The following is a 17,575-nucleotide window of genomic DNA, read 5'->3' on the forward strand; positions in this document are numbered from 1 at the left end:
GTTTACTTCGATATGAGGGTGTATATAAAAACACAGTGCAACCAAATACTTTTAAAGGTAACTCAGAATGCAACTTACATGCTGAAAATTTCTTTTTGAAAGTATCCAACGGTGTGCAGTAATTTAACACATGTGTGGGCATTTGATTTATGAGATAAGCGCTGTTAGGACAACATGTCCCCATAAATACTTTGGAACATTACCTTCAAACATAATGGCACGTACTACTTCAAGAAGATATTTATTCTTTCTTTCAGCAATGCCATTTTGTTGGGGTGTATTGGGACATGTAGATTGATGTTGAATACCTTTCTTTTGAAGAAATTTACCAAGATTTTTATTAAAGTATTTAGTGTTATTATCACTTCTTAATATTGAAATTTTTGTGTCAAATTGTGTTTTTACCATTGTTGAAAAATACTGAAAAATTTTAGAAACCTCATATTTTTCATGCATGAGATAGATCCAACATAGTTGTGTGTGGTCATCGATAAAAGTTACAAACCATTTTTTTCCAAATTGAGTTGTTATTTTTTATGGACCCCATACATCACAATGAATCAAGTGGAAAGGTTTAGATGCATGATAAGGTTAAGAGTAATAAGGAGCTCTATGACTCTTTGAACGAATACAACTTTCACATTTAAGTAAGGAAGAATCAATATTCTTAAACAATATTGGAAACAAATGTTTGAGGTATGAAAAACTGGGTGTCCTAGTCTATAGTGCCAGAGCATTATTTGAACCTTTATAGGCATAGAACTTATATCACTAAATCCTTGAGCTATTGTATCCTTCGAGATATCCTCAAAATGATAAAATCCGTCCATCATCTTAGCACTGCCAATCATCTTTTCCGATGTCTGGTCGTGAAAAATACCATTAATGTCAAAGAATGTCACATCACAATTGGAATCCTTGCAGATTTTACTAATAGAGAGAAGATTACAAGAAAGCTTTGGTACATGTTTTTGAACTTAGTATCAGAGCAAGATCTTTGTACTGTGCCTCTGATTTATAGCTATGGCTGACAGTTCCTCAGTCATTAATCCTGAACAGAAGGAGAACATCACTCCTACTCCATCAAATTTTAAATATGAGCAACGGGTACTAGTTAGTGGTGACTCCTATTCAGTTCAGATCACCACATTTTGACTTAATGGGTCAAACTACCTTAGGTGGTCTCAATCAGTTCAGATGTATATTCGTGAAAGAGGGATGATTGGATATCTCACCAGTGAGCGAAGCCAGCCTAACATCACTGACCTGCAATATAATGTGTGGGATACCAAAAATTCTATGGTGCTGATATGGCTGGTGAACTCAATGGAGGAGAATATCAGTAGTAACTACATGTACTATGCCACTGCCAAAGAATTGTGGGATAATGTCAAGGAGATGTACTTTGATCTTAGGAATAAATCCCATATTTATGAACTTACTCTAAAAGCTAGAGAAATTCAACAAGGGAGTGACAATATCACCAAATATTTCTACACATTAAAGCGGGTGTAGCAGGATCTTGACCACTTCAATAACTACAAGTGAAATTCAGCTGCTGATGCCAAACACCACCAACAAACAGTGGAAGAGGGAGGATATTCCAGTTTCTTACAGACCTCAACGTGGAGCTAGATGAAGTTCGTGGCAGAATTATTGGAAAAGCAATCCTACCCTCATTGGAGAAGTATTTGCTGAAGTTAGAAGAGAGGAAACTCGTAGAGCTATTGATGATGGAAAAAGGCAAGATTGAACAAACTTCTTTAGAGTCTAATGCACTCTTAATGGCACCAGCTGCACTTAAAAGTTCATCAAATCAAAAGCACCCCTCCAATGTGGGTGTGACCATTGTAATAAATCGTCACATCCAAAAAACCTGCTAGAAGATTCTTGGAAAACCAGCACATCTCAAAGACAGCAAATCTGGTTCTAAAATACGCTTTATCCTAACTGTTCATGAGGCTGAAAAATCATCATTGAGTAAGGAACATGTTGAGCAGCCTTTGAGGTAATGACTAGATCAGTACTCAAAAGATTCAAACGCTGACATTTTGGTACCTCACTATTGTTATTGACAAAACTGTCCTTAAAAAATTTTAAAATTTGACAAGCGTATCCCCGAGTTCGCCAGAGCAAATCTCTGGCAAGCACAGTGCTGATATGGAAACTACATTTTGATGACATGGCAAACCCCCCTTCCCCGAACCCTAATCCCCTTCCCTTACCCCTTTGAATTCTAATCCCCTTCCCAACACAGTGTCTCACACTCTTAACTCACTCTTTTCCAAAATAGCAGTGGAGTTCAACCTTCTCAATCTTACAGAGCCAGTGTCATCGACACCGCACTGTCGCCATCTCATCGTTGGGTCTTCTGCGGTCGCTAGTGTCGTCTATCTCCTTTGTGGCGGTGGTTGTCTGTGCGCCTTCACCGCTGTCGCCTTCACTGCTTGTATCTGCTTGCTGCTAGTCCCCAGTTGCTGCCATGCCTCCTCTGTCTGGGTTTCATCTTGGCTCCATCGTGTCGTGTACCCTCTGTGTCTGGTGTTCTTCTTCTATTCTTCCTTTAGTGGTGTTGTATTAAGTTTTATTTTATTTTATTTTATTTTATTTTTGATTATTGTATATGAATTTTTTTGTTTTCTCTAAATTTTATTGTTATTAATTTTTTTGAATGATAATTTAACCTAAACATTTGGGACAATTCATGATTTGGGGCAACTCTGTTGATGTTGAGGGAGGGAGAGGAGAGTGTGCATTGGGGAAGGGAGAGTGGTGGAGATTATTGTTGCTGTTGATATTAAGGCTATTGTTACTGCGAGTGGTGTGGTAGAGGGAGGGAGGGGTAGTGTGCGTTGGAGAGGGAGAGTGGTGGAGGTTGTTGTTGCTGTTGATGTTAAAGTTGTTGTTCCTGTGAATGGTGGTGTTGAGGGAAAAAGGGAAAGTGTACGTTGGGGAGGGAGTTGTGATACGGCGGGGACTACAATGGGGGAGAAGTGTGCGTTGGGGATGGGGGCTGCGACAGGGGGGAGAGGGAAGGGGAAGGAGTGTGCGTTGGGAAGGGAACTTTGGGGGTAGTTTGCCAAGTCACCAAAATACGGTGGCCACATCAGTATTGTGCTTACTGGAAATTTGTTCCGGTGAACTCGGGGGCACGCTTGTCAAATTTTAAAATCTTTTAAGGACTATTTTGTCAATAACAATAGTGAGGTACCAAAACGTCAGCGTTTGAATTTTTCGGGTATTGATTTGGTCATTACCTCTTAAATATATTATATTATCAAATGTATAGAGAATCGGCCTCTTTATAGAGGAATTACAGAAATAAAAATAACTAGAAAATAAAAAAAAAAGGAAAAAATACTAGTCTAAAATAAAAGAAAAATTTTTAATCATACAATCCCTAAAATTAAGTTAAACCAGAAAAAAGTTATAATTAATTTTATTTACATAAAAAATTTATGAAAGAAATTAAGAATTTGATTTTGATTTGATCTATTAAACAGTTTTAATTGGTTGAAATAAGTTCATTTTATCTATTTATTTATTTTTTAATGGGTATCATCTGAATATGGATTTTTATTTGCAGCCTCAGTGATGAAGAGTACATGCGCTATGCTGTGTCTGAAGGAAGAAGATTCCGAGACTCACTTGAAATTATTGATCTTCTGAGAAAAGCTTACGAATCCTTGAATAGTAGTAACATTCAGAGGATGGGCGCACTTTGTGGGTTCCAGATAGGTAAGGAATATTTTTCCGAAGGTGATTAAAGCAATGCAAAAGCAGATTTTTGAAAGTAGAAAAGAGGGATGTCTTGCGGGAGTGCTCGCGGAAGAGTTCTCTTGAAATGGCTGCACTCCCAATATCATCTGATGCCAATCTCCAGAGAGACACCGCTCCAGCTGGTCCTGCAAGTCGAATCCAAATGAACAACTGAATAACCTCAAGATCAATGGGGGACAAACCACTTCAGCTTCAGGGTTGGCAATGATTGCGTTAGTTGCTTTCCATGAACAGACAATGAAGCCTGGGTCATCGACCTCGATTTCAGTATCACTTCTGTCCCACTTACCCTGTACTGTTGAGATTGATCAATTAGAAATCCAGTTCAACCAACCTAGGTGTAATTTCTTTGTTTCAAATGCGCAAAAACCTCAATCAGTAGGAGTTAGTGATACTCAACAGCACCGAGTGGAGACATCAACTTCACTCTACTTGCTTTTCCAGATCAAAGTGGAAAACTCGAATGCCAGTCTGTTATTGCAAAAATTGGACCACACTTCAGAATCTGCTGCAGAGCTGAAAGCCCTGCTTCACTGGATAGTTTACCTATTTGGACATTGGATGATTGTATGCAAAGTGTTCCAATAAAAGATTCCGTTCTTGTGTTATCTGGTCAGAAGATCATCCAAGTTGAAGAACCAGAACCACAGGTAGATGTTCCTCTTGGTGCCTTTGGTCCTGCATTAGTAGGAGAGATTTTCTTGGTACCTGTTACAGTGATTTCCAAAGGTCATGATGTGAGGGGAGGCCTTGGATAGTCATCATGTCCAGCTGCTTGGTATTTCTGGACCAGAAGGGGAAGATGATTCTCATTTAGATTCTGACAAAATAAAGCAAGTACAGCAATCATTTGGATTAATTTCTGTCCCTTTTAGAAAAGAGATTCTTGGTCATGCAAACTAGAAATCAAGTGGCACCGGCCTAAACCTATTGAACTTAACCATCATTTTTTGATGCCATTCAGACGGGACCCATTAATTCTCTCTAAGAACAAGCAAGCTTCAGAATGTAATATGTCACAATCACTTCCCTTAGTCCAAAAAACTCTGCTCATTGTCAGCGCAAAGAATTGCACGGAGTTGCCAATAAGGTTGAAGTCCATTTCCATAGAAGCAGACAATGATGTTGAAAGGACTTGCTCTAACCAACATGGAAATGAGGAGCTTTCAAACCCTGCCCTTGTTGCTCCTGGAAGAGAGTTCAAGAAGTATTCTCAGTGAGTTCCGACAAAAACATTTCAAAGCTTGTACTAGGAACTGTGTGTTTGACATGGAGGAGGGACTTGGGGGTGGAAAGAGCAATCTGCTTCTACCACGGTGACATCTTGGGAGACCCCTTCACATACTATATTAGGATTTTGAACCAGACACCATTGTTGCAGGAAATCAAATACACACTGGCAGATGCACAAAGTTTTGTATTATCAGGGTATCATAATGACACTGTATATGTTCTTCCAAAATCTGAGCACATTCTCAGTTACAAATTAGTTCCACTTGCTTCTGGGCTGCAACAGTTACCTAGATTTTCCATGACTTCAGTGAGATACTCAGCAGCATACCAGCCTTCAAGTTCTTCAAATTCTATTTTTGTTTTTCCTTCGAAGCCTCATTTCAAGAATGCAGCCTCGACCAACTTTAGGTTGGAGTCAGTTGCCAATGAATAGATCTTGTACACTGTTCCCTTTTTTTATAATTATTTTCATTCTATCATATTCATCTTCCTTGGGATTGAAGGAAACTACATATGTTGCATGGAAAATCTATATATATGTCCTCTTTTAGATCTGTTTCTTGTTTATTATTGATTTGGGTCATTAAAACACTTCTAGATATGTTAATCAATAGTTACACGTTAACACAAGCAATAGTTTTAGACTGGAATCGGTTCTAACTGCTTTTGCATTGACTGGTTAATGGAATTTTTTTTATTTATATTCCTCTAGAAAAAAAAACTAGTGCAAATATTTACTCCTTAAGTATTTAGCTTTGTCCTATGATGTTTGAATGAGGAGTTTCCTGCAACTAAATGATTTATAATGCTGTATGTCTAACTCATAATGATCAAGTGTCATTATCTTTTTAATATAATCTTCAAACTTCGGAAATGAACATGATTGGTTGAGATATTGATGGCGCAATGTGCTCAGATTAAGTGACTAAGTGTATCATGAACCTATGTGCTCCATAAGAGTTGCAACCCAATCGCAAAACTGTAGCAGTTCCATCTCTTTCTATTAGAAATTTAGAACTAGCTAACTCGATTTCTTTGTATCATAATGAATAATGAATATCAATTATCTTTTCTTTTTGTATGTAAGGTAATGAATATGATGCACGTCAAAGATAGTTATAAATAACTAAGATATTAATAGGAACACAAAATCGAGACTATGTTATGTGATAGTGATATTTGTTCGATCAATTATTTTGTCACATTACCATTCTATTTTTCTATTTTTGGCAAGTTAGTCGTCTCTATCTACATCGTACATATCGATATTCCTTCCTGCCCTTCACTAGAATTTTATTGTGGGTAGAAAAAGACTAATCCCAACGAACCGTACCCTTAGCTTCTAAGGCAATGGCCCATATGTTTTGCAGTAAATAAATATTACTTTGACGTAGTTATTTTTAGAACATTACAATTACAAGATAGTGAAGAGGAACAGAGTCTTAGGTAGCTTTGTTTTGAGATACTGAAACAGAAACTGGAAAACTAAAATTCAATATCATATTTGTTAGTTCAGAGACTGATACTAAAATTTTTGTCTCTTTAAAACTTTAATAACATTTTATAATTAAAATATCCTCATTTCAATTAATTAATTTCAATTTTACCTTTTGTGCAAATTAAATTAGAGTTTTATTCTTGTTTCAATTTCTGTCTCCCACTTTACACCAAACAAAATACTGAAGTTTATTTCAATCTCTGCCTCTTAGTCTCTATCTCTCAATCTTACTCTTTCCTCTACTCATTTTCTTTAATAGGCAGCACAAAGTGAACAGACGTTAAAAACTACACTTACAATTGCCCGAATATGGGGGCAAAATAACCCAAAACACTGCACAATGCTCCCCGCTGTTTTCTTCACTATAAAGAACACCAACAAGACTTCCTAATCCTACCACACCAAAACATATGCAAAATTGACATGTTTTTCGACACAAGAATATCATTACAAAGACTCTGGACTAGTGGATGGTCTGATTCTTGCGGGCATTCTTGCATTTTGCTGTTGAAAATGCAACAAAGACTTGTTCTTGGGCGTGATTGACATTCTATTCAAGTCAGGATTGAAATCCAAACCTGCTTGTACACTCACTGTCATGTCATCTTCAATCGTATCATTCTCATTCATGTCGGCAAATTCGTCATCAGATGCATCGCTGCCACTTTCACTGAATTCGTCATCATCGGCGCCATCACATTTGATCTTTGACCAGCGTGCAAAATGTGGCCTTATATAACTGTACACAGCAATGAAATTTAGAGTGGAAGGCAGAAGCAACACCAACAACTAAACTAAGAAAAAAGTCTGGACAAATCTAACGATTTTTTCCTTCATAAAACTAGATTACAAACCTTTCACTTTTCTTCAGTAAACAAGGATCAAAAGGAAAGAACATGTCGAGTCTATCTATCCCGCCAAATGCCCTCAAAAGATCAGATTCGAGCATATCATCGAAGGCAAATGATTCCGATGTCATGAAGAGCTTAGCAGCCTTTGCTTGTCTTAGGAATTCCACTACTACAGTAGGAAGACAAACCTGTTGGAGAAATGTAAGCTTAATTATACATTTTAGATACAATAATCAAGGTTGGAAGCAAATAAGAATAGTTAACCAAAATCAGTCCAGTCTTTAGCTGACTATATCACTGTCCATAAAATCTTAGCATTTTATGCTCTCTATAAACCATGATGGCTTTTGAGAAGTTCATTACCTTCAAAGGATTCAATTTATGTTGCAAGATTGGCTCCATGGGCATATTTAGAAGTTGCATTTTGAGCCTTGGAGCATCCATCAGAGATCTCAATCGAAAACACAGCAAATACATGAGCGCCTGCTCACGAAAACAAGCTTATGAACACTAAAATCCAAATAATCTACCAAAAAACTTGAAAATAAAAATAATAAACACGGTAACATTAACATGAAATGATTTTGCAGTTCATAGAAATACTTAAGTTTTCTAACCAGGTTAAAATAATTTGTAAAGTAACCAAACCAAACCAATTGCTTACAATAAACAGCCAATGAAACAGAAGAGGATTGAGGGCTCAAAAGCACATATCAAAGGATGCAATACTGGAAGCTTTCAAACAATGGCATTGAAAAATGATTTATCTTCCTATCAACTTCTGCCAAGCATCCTTAGTTACTAAATTAAGAATTTTCTTATAAATATTTCTAGAGATTAATTATATCTGTGTTTTAAGAGAATCTTTAGAATGTTATAACATTATTCCTGTTGCATTACTTGTCCAGTTAGTGTCAAGTCATCAGATTTATAGCCCTTCCCTCACCATATGCAAGAATAGAATGTCAAATGCTAATCGACATACCTGACAACCAGAATAAAAAACTTGATGTGCTCGCGGGTTCATAATGGAATCATGTGACTTGCAATAGTTAAGACACCAATCTACCAATCTGAAACCTCATGGGAAGATAATCATATCAGTTAGTACCATTTCCTATTTTATATGATAAGACAGAAAAAGTAATTAGGCCATGCAAGGAAACTAATGTTCCCAAACCTTTGTAAGATGCTAGCAACCAATGCCGCTGAAACAAACTTTGCACGGGACAAATAACTAGCAAGATAAGCAACAGCACTCATCCTGCGATAAATGAAAACAACTAGTAATGTCATATGTGAAGTCTATACAATGCTCAGTATCATATGCACCACATTACATCTTCCACAAAAATGATGTTAAAACAAAACAAATAATTCAATAAATAGGAGAAGCACACTAAATCATTTAAGTTCAATTAAATAATTAAATTCTATAATAAGCTGCTAAGGGGCCCCATTTGATAATCATCAAATCATTTACAGTTAAAAAAATATCAATCACAAATAAAAGAATACATATGACCACACTAACATCAATTACGACACTTCACAATGAATGGGGGCAAAATATTTAAGAATTCATCAATTGGTGATGACAGCCACCTGAACTTTTAATTTTCAAGTTTCAACCACAACATAATCAATTTTACCTAGTATTGGGGGGATTAACATTGCTAAGAAACATCTCTGTAAGAACCATGGCGAACTTCTCCCCACAATCTTCAGGATCAAGTGCACATGCATAGAACACCACAAACTGCAACAAAATAAAGGCATTGATAATGTATTTCACAAAGCAGTACCAACTTGAGAGAGAGAGAGAGAGAGAGAGAGAGAGAGAGAGAGAGAGAGAGTACCTGGTTGAATTTTGATTTGTAGGCATTCAAAATAGTCCTTTGAAATGATCTCACTAGAACATCAAATACCTAATTAAGAATTTAATGAACATATAGAAGTTAAGTATATAGTACAAAGAAATCAAAGCAAATATATGCAATGTCTGAAAAATACCTCAGACAAACGGCCACTGCTTTGACAGGACTCGAGATGCAAAAAAGTCAGCTCAATCAAGCTATCTAATTTCTCAGCAATTGTGTTTCCCTCCAAACTTTTCCTATTTAAATATTCTGCAGCAGGCTGTTATAAAATAAAAAACAACCATGAGATAGCACATAAGATATGTGATATTGTGGAACACACAAAAGTGAAGACAAAATCTAGAACACATTTCTGTTAATAAGATGATATATAGACTGGCAACTAACATACGTAGTAAATTGGAAGAATTACATAATGAATAAAAGTTGGAAATATATTCCTCATAGATGAGCCAATAGCCTAATAGAACCTAACTACATTCATCTTTCAAAACCTTGCAACTAATTCGCATAGAAGTTGGCTGAAAAATTAACAGTAAGCTGAGTGCAGAACAAAGATTCAATCTGATGCATGAGCAAGGCTTTGCCATGACAGGAAAGGAGTTTCATCCATGATCTTAGGTTAATGAACTTTAAAAGTACTATAAAGGGAGAGCTCAAATGATCACTGCTAAAGGAAAAATGATGAACCAGCCAAACTCTAATTACTATCATATTATAACTCTTCTAAATTGTATAAGGAAATGTGATTGCGAACTGTATACTGCTTATTTAGCATTAACACTTGACCACTACAAGTTTACTGCACAATGACTTCCCTTCTTGGGAATCCAGCAATACGTAATGTCAATGTAGTTTATGGCAGAAGAGATAACTCTATGGCTGAATAGTCTATTACTTTCTGAATTCCAAGTTCTATTATGAACACATTTCAGCAGATTCTCAGTTAGTTTACCATAATGTATCTAGATTCACTTTTGTCGTTAGATTTGGCAGAAAAAATTATACCAGGTTTGCTTCCAAGTCCTTGCTTTTTTGCTTTCTGGTCCTACTCATTTTTGGCCTTTTGCCAAGATAATTACATCCCAAAAGATGGATATTTTCTTTTATTCAATTTGATTTTCCCTTGCATTTTCTATCACAACACTGATACTTCCAGCAACAATTAGTGTATATCAAGTCATGCAGCTGTTAACATGACTCACATACACTGCCCATTGTCAACTGTTCCCCATTGCAAACTATTAATTTACCCCTTAAATATAAATGGACGAGCATAAATAGTCAAATTGTACGGCAAATGAATACAACTGCCAATATTTACGAGGCTCTATTTTTCTTTAAACAATATCAACACCTTTCTTAAGCAAGCAAACAGTATTGGTGCCTCTTGCCTAAAGATAGTAGTAATATACCCCTTTGTGCTTTAAGAGTTGTGTTATACTTTGAATATTGGGTGTAGTAGAAGTTCAGTAGTTTGAATCCATTCTACACAACAATGCATCCAGTTACGGACTATTTATGTCCCCGCTCCCAAATATGGGAGAAAAAAAGACACTGGTATAGATTCACAAAGAATAAAAAATGAAAGCAGAACGATGTTTACTCGTATCTCAAAACTCTACAAAATATCACGATGATCAAAACAAGTTTCAGTCTTCCATATTGACAGCTCAAAACATTGCAATTGAGACATGTATAGGACATATCTAGTATGGTTAAAAAATTACTCATCATCGACAACTCAATCCCAGCATGGTATATGATATACAGAGAGTTAAAGTACCTGAGTTCACCATATGAAGTTTTGCCACTTCACAAAGCCACCTAACCTCACCCACAGCCTGATCAAGCCAAGCCTGAGCACAATAAGCTTGGCATGTTAGCCTGAAACAGGCAAACACCAGAATAAGGCCCTTCATAGTTTGATAGGGCTAACGGCTGCTTCCACAGCCTTATAAACATACATACAGGCATGCTCTGACAAAATCACCGTCCAAACGTCAACCTATGTCAGATTGACCACAACTTGCATTTCAGATAAACTTCAATCTTCCTGTTTCCCATCAACATCCATCGTACATCTCTTGCTAAGAAATCGCTAACAGATGTATTGAAGAGGACAAGATTTGGTGGGTGATTGTGTTTCAGGTCATCTAATAGCGCAATGATTGAACTAATCAAAAGAAATGTAGCTACTTAAATTGACAGGCAGATCATTGTTCGTGTTCCATGACATGCATATAAAACCAATAAAAAGAGGCAGGTGATGAAATATCAAACTTCAGACAGTGAATTTGCAAAAAGGAAACTCTTTCACAGCTCCACATTACTCTAGCAAGCACCATTTCAGCAACATGAACTAGCATCAATGGATGACTATGGAACTATTAAGCAATAATAACAACCTCGTTCAATCTTTTCATTTCACAAAGCATAAGAGATGGAACATAAATTAACAAAACTTCACTAGATAACACAAAAACACACTATATCATAGACACGGCATGTTAAACAGAATAAGAGATTCCCTACTGAAATCTTAATTTCATTTTTTTTTTATCTGACCAATTAAGAGGAGCATCATCTTAATTTTCAAAATGCCATTAAAAAAAGGAGACATCAAGATGAACCCTAAATTAAAAATATTGGACCATACCATATTATCATCCCCATCCCCATCCGCAAATTCGGCATCCTCTAATTCCATTTCAAATATGCCTTTGGCATCTTCCTGCAAGAGGCCATCCCATCCAATTTCGACCTGAAATAGATCAGAAGGGATTAATTTAATGGTCAACTGCCATCACTTTCTTTAAACTAAAACTTAAAGGGTGGCTTAACCAACATACATCGAGTTCTATCAACCTATCTACAATAGCAGGCAGCATCGTAACACCAACAATTTCTCCAATTGCACCGCTTTCCAACTTTAACATGTTCTCCACGTACATGAGAATCTCCTACAAGTATCAAAAGAAGTAAATTAAACTTTGACAAAATACTGCAATTGTCAAATTAGTTCTTCTTACATATGTTGAAAAGCTACATAAAAGAAATCTGAAAATTTGAAATGCTCCTCAAATTAACATATTGGTTTCCTCATATTGTTTTGGCATCAAAATGCATACAACAAAAGCATGTAAATGATTACTGGAGCAACTGGACATAGTTCAGAGTGCAAGAGTAAATAATGCCTCCACATTGTAAACATGAATAAATTTAGGATACAACAGGGTGGGGAAATGAAGCTTAGATGGATGCTAATTGCCGTCAACCAAGTTGACAGTCCATCACATACAACAACAAATTCACAAAATGGAGCAACAACTAGCATAAAGCGGTTATGTAAGAACTTCCAATGGAAGTGGATGGAAGTGAAGATTGAACTCACCGGTCCCTTACTGTAGGTTAAGGGCATCCTCTGGACAACTATTGGAGAGAGTCGCAAAGGGGCAAGAGGCACCAAAACAGCTATGGCTTCAAAAGCAGCATGCACACGAGACAGAACTTTATTCTTCTTTTCAATTCCACTCTCCTGCTTCAGACTATCCATGAGATGATAAGGTGGAGTGAAGTTATTCACAAGCAACTCCAAAGACCAATCGATATATTTCCCATTTGAAGCAGCCTTCAAATAGGGTAAAAATGACAAGAAAGGTCAATCAAGGAACATTAAAACTCTGCAAATGGATCCTAATAAAAAAAAATTCAGGGAGAATAACTATATCTTTATAAATTATCCATTTCCTTCCAACATTAACAAGTTCAACACTTCAAGCACAACATAAACATAAACACAAGCAACAAGTCCAATGTGAAAAAGAACTTACTGCAGAAAGAAGAGATTCGTGATGAACAGAATCTATGCATGAGACTGTTCCAGAGAGTGCCTTCAAAGTTGTCTGTAACCAACGTCATTCAAATATCAGCACTATGTACTAATTAATGTTACAATTTTCACGTGCTCTAATTTAAGAACTCACCTCAAGTAGAGCAATCTGATCGGGATTAAGACTCTCTTTCCGGTGCAAATAACCAACAAGCTCATCATAATTCTCTCTGTCACCCTAAGAGTGAGTAAAATCCACCATTTTAATTATCAGAAAAATAATAAACATCTAAGAAAAAAGATTCTAGAATGATATTTTGCTCTACGTACCAAAGTGACTGCTAAAAGTGCATCTCTAACATGACAAATTAGCTGAGAATCAGTGAATTCAGTGTCCTCCATCTCTCTAAACTCTTGCTTCTCGGTTCCACTAACCCTTCCCATTAAGCAGAGAGTTTAAAAAAAGGGGCAGAACGCAAAACGCAAAACGCGATCCAAACAAAACGGAGTTCGTTGTTGTCGTTTGGAGAGAGTAAAGAAGTGCTGCTGCAGCTGCTATCTCTTCATTAAAGAGAAGGGAATGGCGGCTAAGAAGAGGCAACAGGAAAGAGGGTTTTGATGGAAGAGCAATTCATACTTTATATACGTATCTTTTTTTGCTGTGCAAATTTATAGCCCTTCAAATTTCAAAATATATAAATCAACCCATCAACTTTGCAAAATATATAAATTAGTCAAACATAAGCAAGGTTCTGAAAACCGAACCGGTCATTAAACCGCTCTAGCTACTGGTTCAATGGTTTATTGAATCAACCAGTTCGACTGTGGTTCAACCTAAAAAACCATTTTATTCCAGCAATTAATTAACAACAGCAAGGTTTATAACAACAAAGTGCATTTATGATTTATATCTCTATCTCTATGCATAAGAGTCTGATCTGAATAATAAATTGATAATGCATTGAATGGTTAGCAACAAATAGAGTTATTTATATGTTATCGGTATTGAAAACAATGTCATATTGCACAAACATTTGACTAGTTAGGCCTCGGGCATGTCGAAGAAGATAACATAAAACTAAAGAAGCAATTCATCACCGAAGGCATTAAAAAGTTGGTGAGCTTCTGATCTGGGAGGGAATACAGTGTGAATATGTGGTAATAGCATAAACTAATAGATTTGCCCAAGTGGCTTAAGTAATCAGGCAGTAACAGCAGCAATTATTCATAGATTAATTAATAATTATTCAACCCTCACAGATTATTCAACAATACTTATTCAACAATTATTTTTATAAAAAAAGATAAAAAATACCTAGAAGCTAGAAGTATAGAACAGAACAGAACAGAGCAGAGCAGATCCAGGGGCAGTAGCGCTGGCCAGTGGAACAGAGATGGCGTCGGCGACGGTGGAACAGAGTTCGCGACTGAGGCAGGAGGCGATCCCGGCAACTGTGCTTTACTGCAACCCACAACAAAGTTCAGCCAATAACAGCAGCAAAATTCAACAATTATTCAACCAATAACAGCAACAAAATTCACAGATTAATTAACAATTATTCAACCCATAACAAGTTTACAGATTTTTCAAGAATAATTAATTAATTATTCAACAATTAAGAAAAACCCAAGGTTCTGAAAACCGAACTGATCATCAAACCACTCTAATTACTGGTTCATTGGTTCATAGGTTCAACCGGTTCGACTGTAGTTGAACCGAAAAAATCGTTTTATAATAATTAAAAAAATTACAATAGAACCCTAATAGAAGTTATTTTCTTCTAATAACTAAATATAACTACAGATACTTCTGACCAGTTGTAACCTCTGCATGAGAGTACACAAATTATAATTTCAGAATACACAAATTGTAACTTTTGTAAGATATGTAACTGGCACTTTTGCTGAGCATATTATTCAACAAGTCTTCATGATTTCTTAGACCATTACATGTCGAATTTCAACAAGTTGCTCCCCATTAGTGCATGGCCAATTTTACATACATATAGAAGAAGAAGCTTCATTATAAAGTGTGTTCAAGAACATGTACAGAGCAATCGCACAAAAATCTATCTTTTTAATATACGCATGATAAATCAAGATTATGACCCTAAATCTGACTTGCAAAGTTAACATGACATAACCTAGTATGTTTGTTTTATAAATACGATTACACAAATACATGATATTTTAAAATAAACCAAACAAACACGCAATCCAGAAGTAACAACTCAGGAAAAATTCTGAAACTTTGAAGCATACTACTGTTAAATTAGTCACCAAAAAAAATACTACTGTCCTAGTGATCAAAACCACTTTGATTATTCAAAGAACTATTCAGCAGCAACACACAATGGTTAATGCAGAATGCCTTCACATATGGTGAAAACATAACAATTGTTCCCCAGAACAATGGCGCGTTGATTTTTAAAACAGACTTTCCTTACTAGATGAAGTCAAAGTTAATACTGCAATGATGCACTACAACTCATAAAAGATTATAGGAAACGACATATCCAGAATTTCACCACCAATACAAACAGTTTCTGTGTTTCATAATTTACCGATCATAGAGTAGAAGATATCATTCTGATTTGATTTGCCATGTCACCATTTTCATGCATATATTCACCAAGAAATTAAATAAAATACAACAGATAAAAGAGGGGGATTGGAGGGGAAAAAACAGCAAAGTTCACAGATTAATTAAGAACAATTATTCAACCTAGTAATTCACAAATTAATTAACAATTATTCAACCCATAACAAGTTCACAGATTATTCAACAATTATTGTTAAAAAAATACCTAGAAGCTAGAAGCAACGAAGCATAGAACAGAGCTGGCGACGGAGGCAGGAACAGAGCTTGCGACGGAGGAACAGAGGTGGCGCCGGTGACGGTGGGAGAGAGCTTCGCGATGGAGGCAGGAGGCGAGCCCGGCGACTGTGCTTCCACTGCTGAGAGTCTGAGGTGTTAGCTGCACGAGCAGGAGTGAGGGACCGAGTGAGCTTCGAAGCTCCAACTTGCGATGGCGTCAAGGTCAGTCAGGCGGCTGAACGAAAGGGAGGGACTGAGCTCGCCGGCGTTGAGAGGAACGACCACCTCGAGGGTGATGGGAGGGACGAGGGAGAGAGTGTGTGCTGTTGCTGCTGCGCCGTTGTTGACCTGGAGTGAGTGAGGGTTGGGAGGGTTACTGGTTATGGATCATAATGCTAAACGGCTGCGTTTTGGCGTGTTTTGGGCAAAATAAGAAAACCGGCCGGGTCCCGGTTCGGTTCGACCGACCGGTTATCGGCCGGTTTAACGGTTTAACTGATTTTTATATTTTGCGGTTTTGGCATCTAACCGAACCATAATTCTCCTCGGTTTGCAATTTAACCGGTTCGACCGGCTGATTCGAACTGCTTTTCAGAACATTGGAAAAACTTAAAGCTAGAAGCATAAAAGTATAAAACAGAGGGGGAATTGGTGACCAAAATTGACCGGTGCAACCGAGCTGACGTTGGCGACGGTGGAACAAAGGTGTGCGACGGAGACAAGAGGTGAGTCCGGCGATGTTGCTTCCAAAGCTGAAACGGCGACGATGGTGGAGAGCTGCACGATTGTAATATTCGAGACTCCAACTTGCGACGACGGCAGGAGCAATCCAATGGTTGGACGGAAATGACGGAGACAGCTCGCCGACGGTGAGAGAAAGGACTAGTTTGAGGGTGAAGGAGGGAGAGAGAGTGTTGCGCCGTTGTGTCTTGTGTAGAGCAAGGGTTAGTGAGTTACTGAGTTAAGGGTGCTGGGTTAAATGAAAATGCCAAACGGCGCTGTTTTCGTAAAATTTCAAAAATCGACTGATTCACAGTTCAGTTCAACTGATCGATTCTTGACCGATTTGGTGGTTCGACGTCGATTTTATAATTTCACGACTTTATCATTAGGTTAAACCGAAAATTCCATTAGTTTGCGGTTCAACCGATCAATTTGAACCGATTTTCAGAACCTTGATAATATGTGATGACTTATGTACAAGATTTATAAAGTATTTTTTTATTTATATATATGCTAATTTGCTTAAAGATAGCATGATTACACGATTGCTACGTAATTATCTTTTTTGTTACTCTTTTACTTTCAAAAAAGCTATTAAATATTTTTTAAAATATAAAGCACTTTAATAAGCATCCAACATTTATCAGTAAGATCCTAAAAATAAAAATACTACTAAAAGATTCGATATAAAATTCATGGTCAAGGATGTCCATCAGGAGTCAAGGGAGATTTTTGAAAAGTTATAATTTGTTGATAAACATTTAACAAAGATTTATTCTTTAGTATTAATGAGCATGATATAAAATAAATAGATAATAAATATGTAATTTTTAAATATTATACGCATAAAATTATAGATATTAAATTAAATATATTAATTTTAGATTATTATCTTTTTAATATTATTAATTATTTAAATAAAAAATTAATAATATTAAAAAATAAAAAATTTTAAATTTA

General features: G+C 36.5%; 2 protein-coding genes and 1 long non-coding RNA gene across 5 annotated transcripts in view; 1 reads left to right on the forward strand and 2 right to left on the reverse strand.

The window, feature by feature from the left end:
* Positions 1–6,674: 6,674 nt before the first annotated feature.
* LOC107468530 (uncharacterized) lies at positions 6,675–12,891 on the reverse strand. The gene is made up of 11 exons (XM_021133383.2): positions 12,637–12,891; positions 12,095–12,205; positions 11,902–12,006; positions 9,376–9,501; positions 9,222–9,290; positions 9,015–9,121; positions 8,543–8,626; positions 8,348–8,435; positions 7,726–7,845; positions 7,366–7,550; positions 6,675–7,250 (listed from the first exon to the last, which is right to left on the reverse strand). Exons 1-11 carry the CDS (start codon positions 12,796–12,798, stop codon positions 6,959–6,961), a joined length of 1,449 nt encoding a protein of 482 aa, XP_020989042.1. The 5' UTR covers positions 12,799–12,891; the 3' UTR covers positions 6,675–6,958.
* A 114-nt stretch (positions 12,892–13,005) lies between these two features.
* On the reverse strand, positions 13,006–16,264 carry LOC110276496 (uncharacterized). Of its 3 annotated transcripts, XR_008003909.1 has the most exons (6): positions 15,882–16,264; positions 14,390–14,536; positions 13,840–13,908; positions 13,405–13,751; positions 13,229–13,312; positions 13,006–13,147 (listed from the first exon to the last, which is right to left on the reverse strand). It is a non-coding gene; the product is annotated as an uncharacterized LOC110276496 (long non-coding RNA). The 3 variants fall into 3 exon arrangements; XR_008003910.1 differs by lacking the exon at positions 13,840–13,908 and having other exon boundaries at positions 15,882–16,263; XR_002369195.2 differs by lacking the exon at positions 13,840–13,908 and having other exon boundaries at positions 13,405–13,635; positions 15,882–16,262.
* Positions 16,265–16,738: 474 nt separating this feature from the next.
* Positions 16,739–17,575, forward strand: part of LOC107468410 (glutathione S-transferase T3-like) — a 2,906-nt gene continuing 2,069 nt past the window's right edge. The window contains exon 1 of the mRNA XM_016087692.1: positions 16,739–16,761. Within this exon, the coding sequence (XP_015943178.1) occupies positions 16,739–16,761 (23 nt within the window). The remainder of the gene's footprint in view (positions 16,762–17,575) is intronic.

Source organism: Arachis duranensis, chromosome 10, assembly GCF_000817695.3.
Source record: "Arachis duranensis cultivar V14167 chromosome 10, aradu.V14167.gnm2.J7QH, whole genome shotgun sequence".
NCBI lineage: Eukaryota > Viridiplantae > Streptophyta > Magnoliopsida > Fabales > Fabaceae > Arachis > Arachis duranensis.

Coding starts and splice junctions, on each gene's coding strand:
- LOC107468530 (XM_021133383.2), bottom strand. CDS start 12,798: ATGGATAGTCTGAAGCAGGAGAGTGGAATTGAAAAGAAGAATAAAGTT. Junction 12,206..12,636: donor TAACCTACAGTAAGGGACCG/GTGAGTTCAATC, acceptor TGATACTTGTAG/GAGATTCTCATGTACGTGGA. Junction 9,502..11,901: donor GGGATGGGGATGATAATATG/GTATGGTCCAAT, acceptor ATTTTATAACAG/CCTGCTGCAGAATATTTAAA.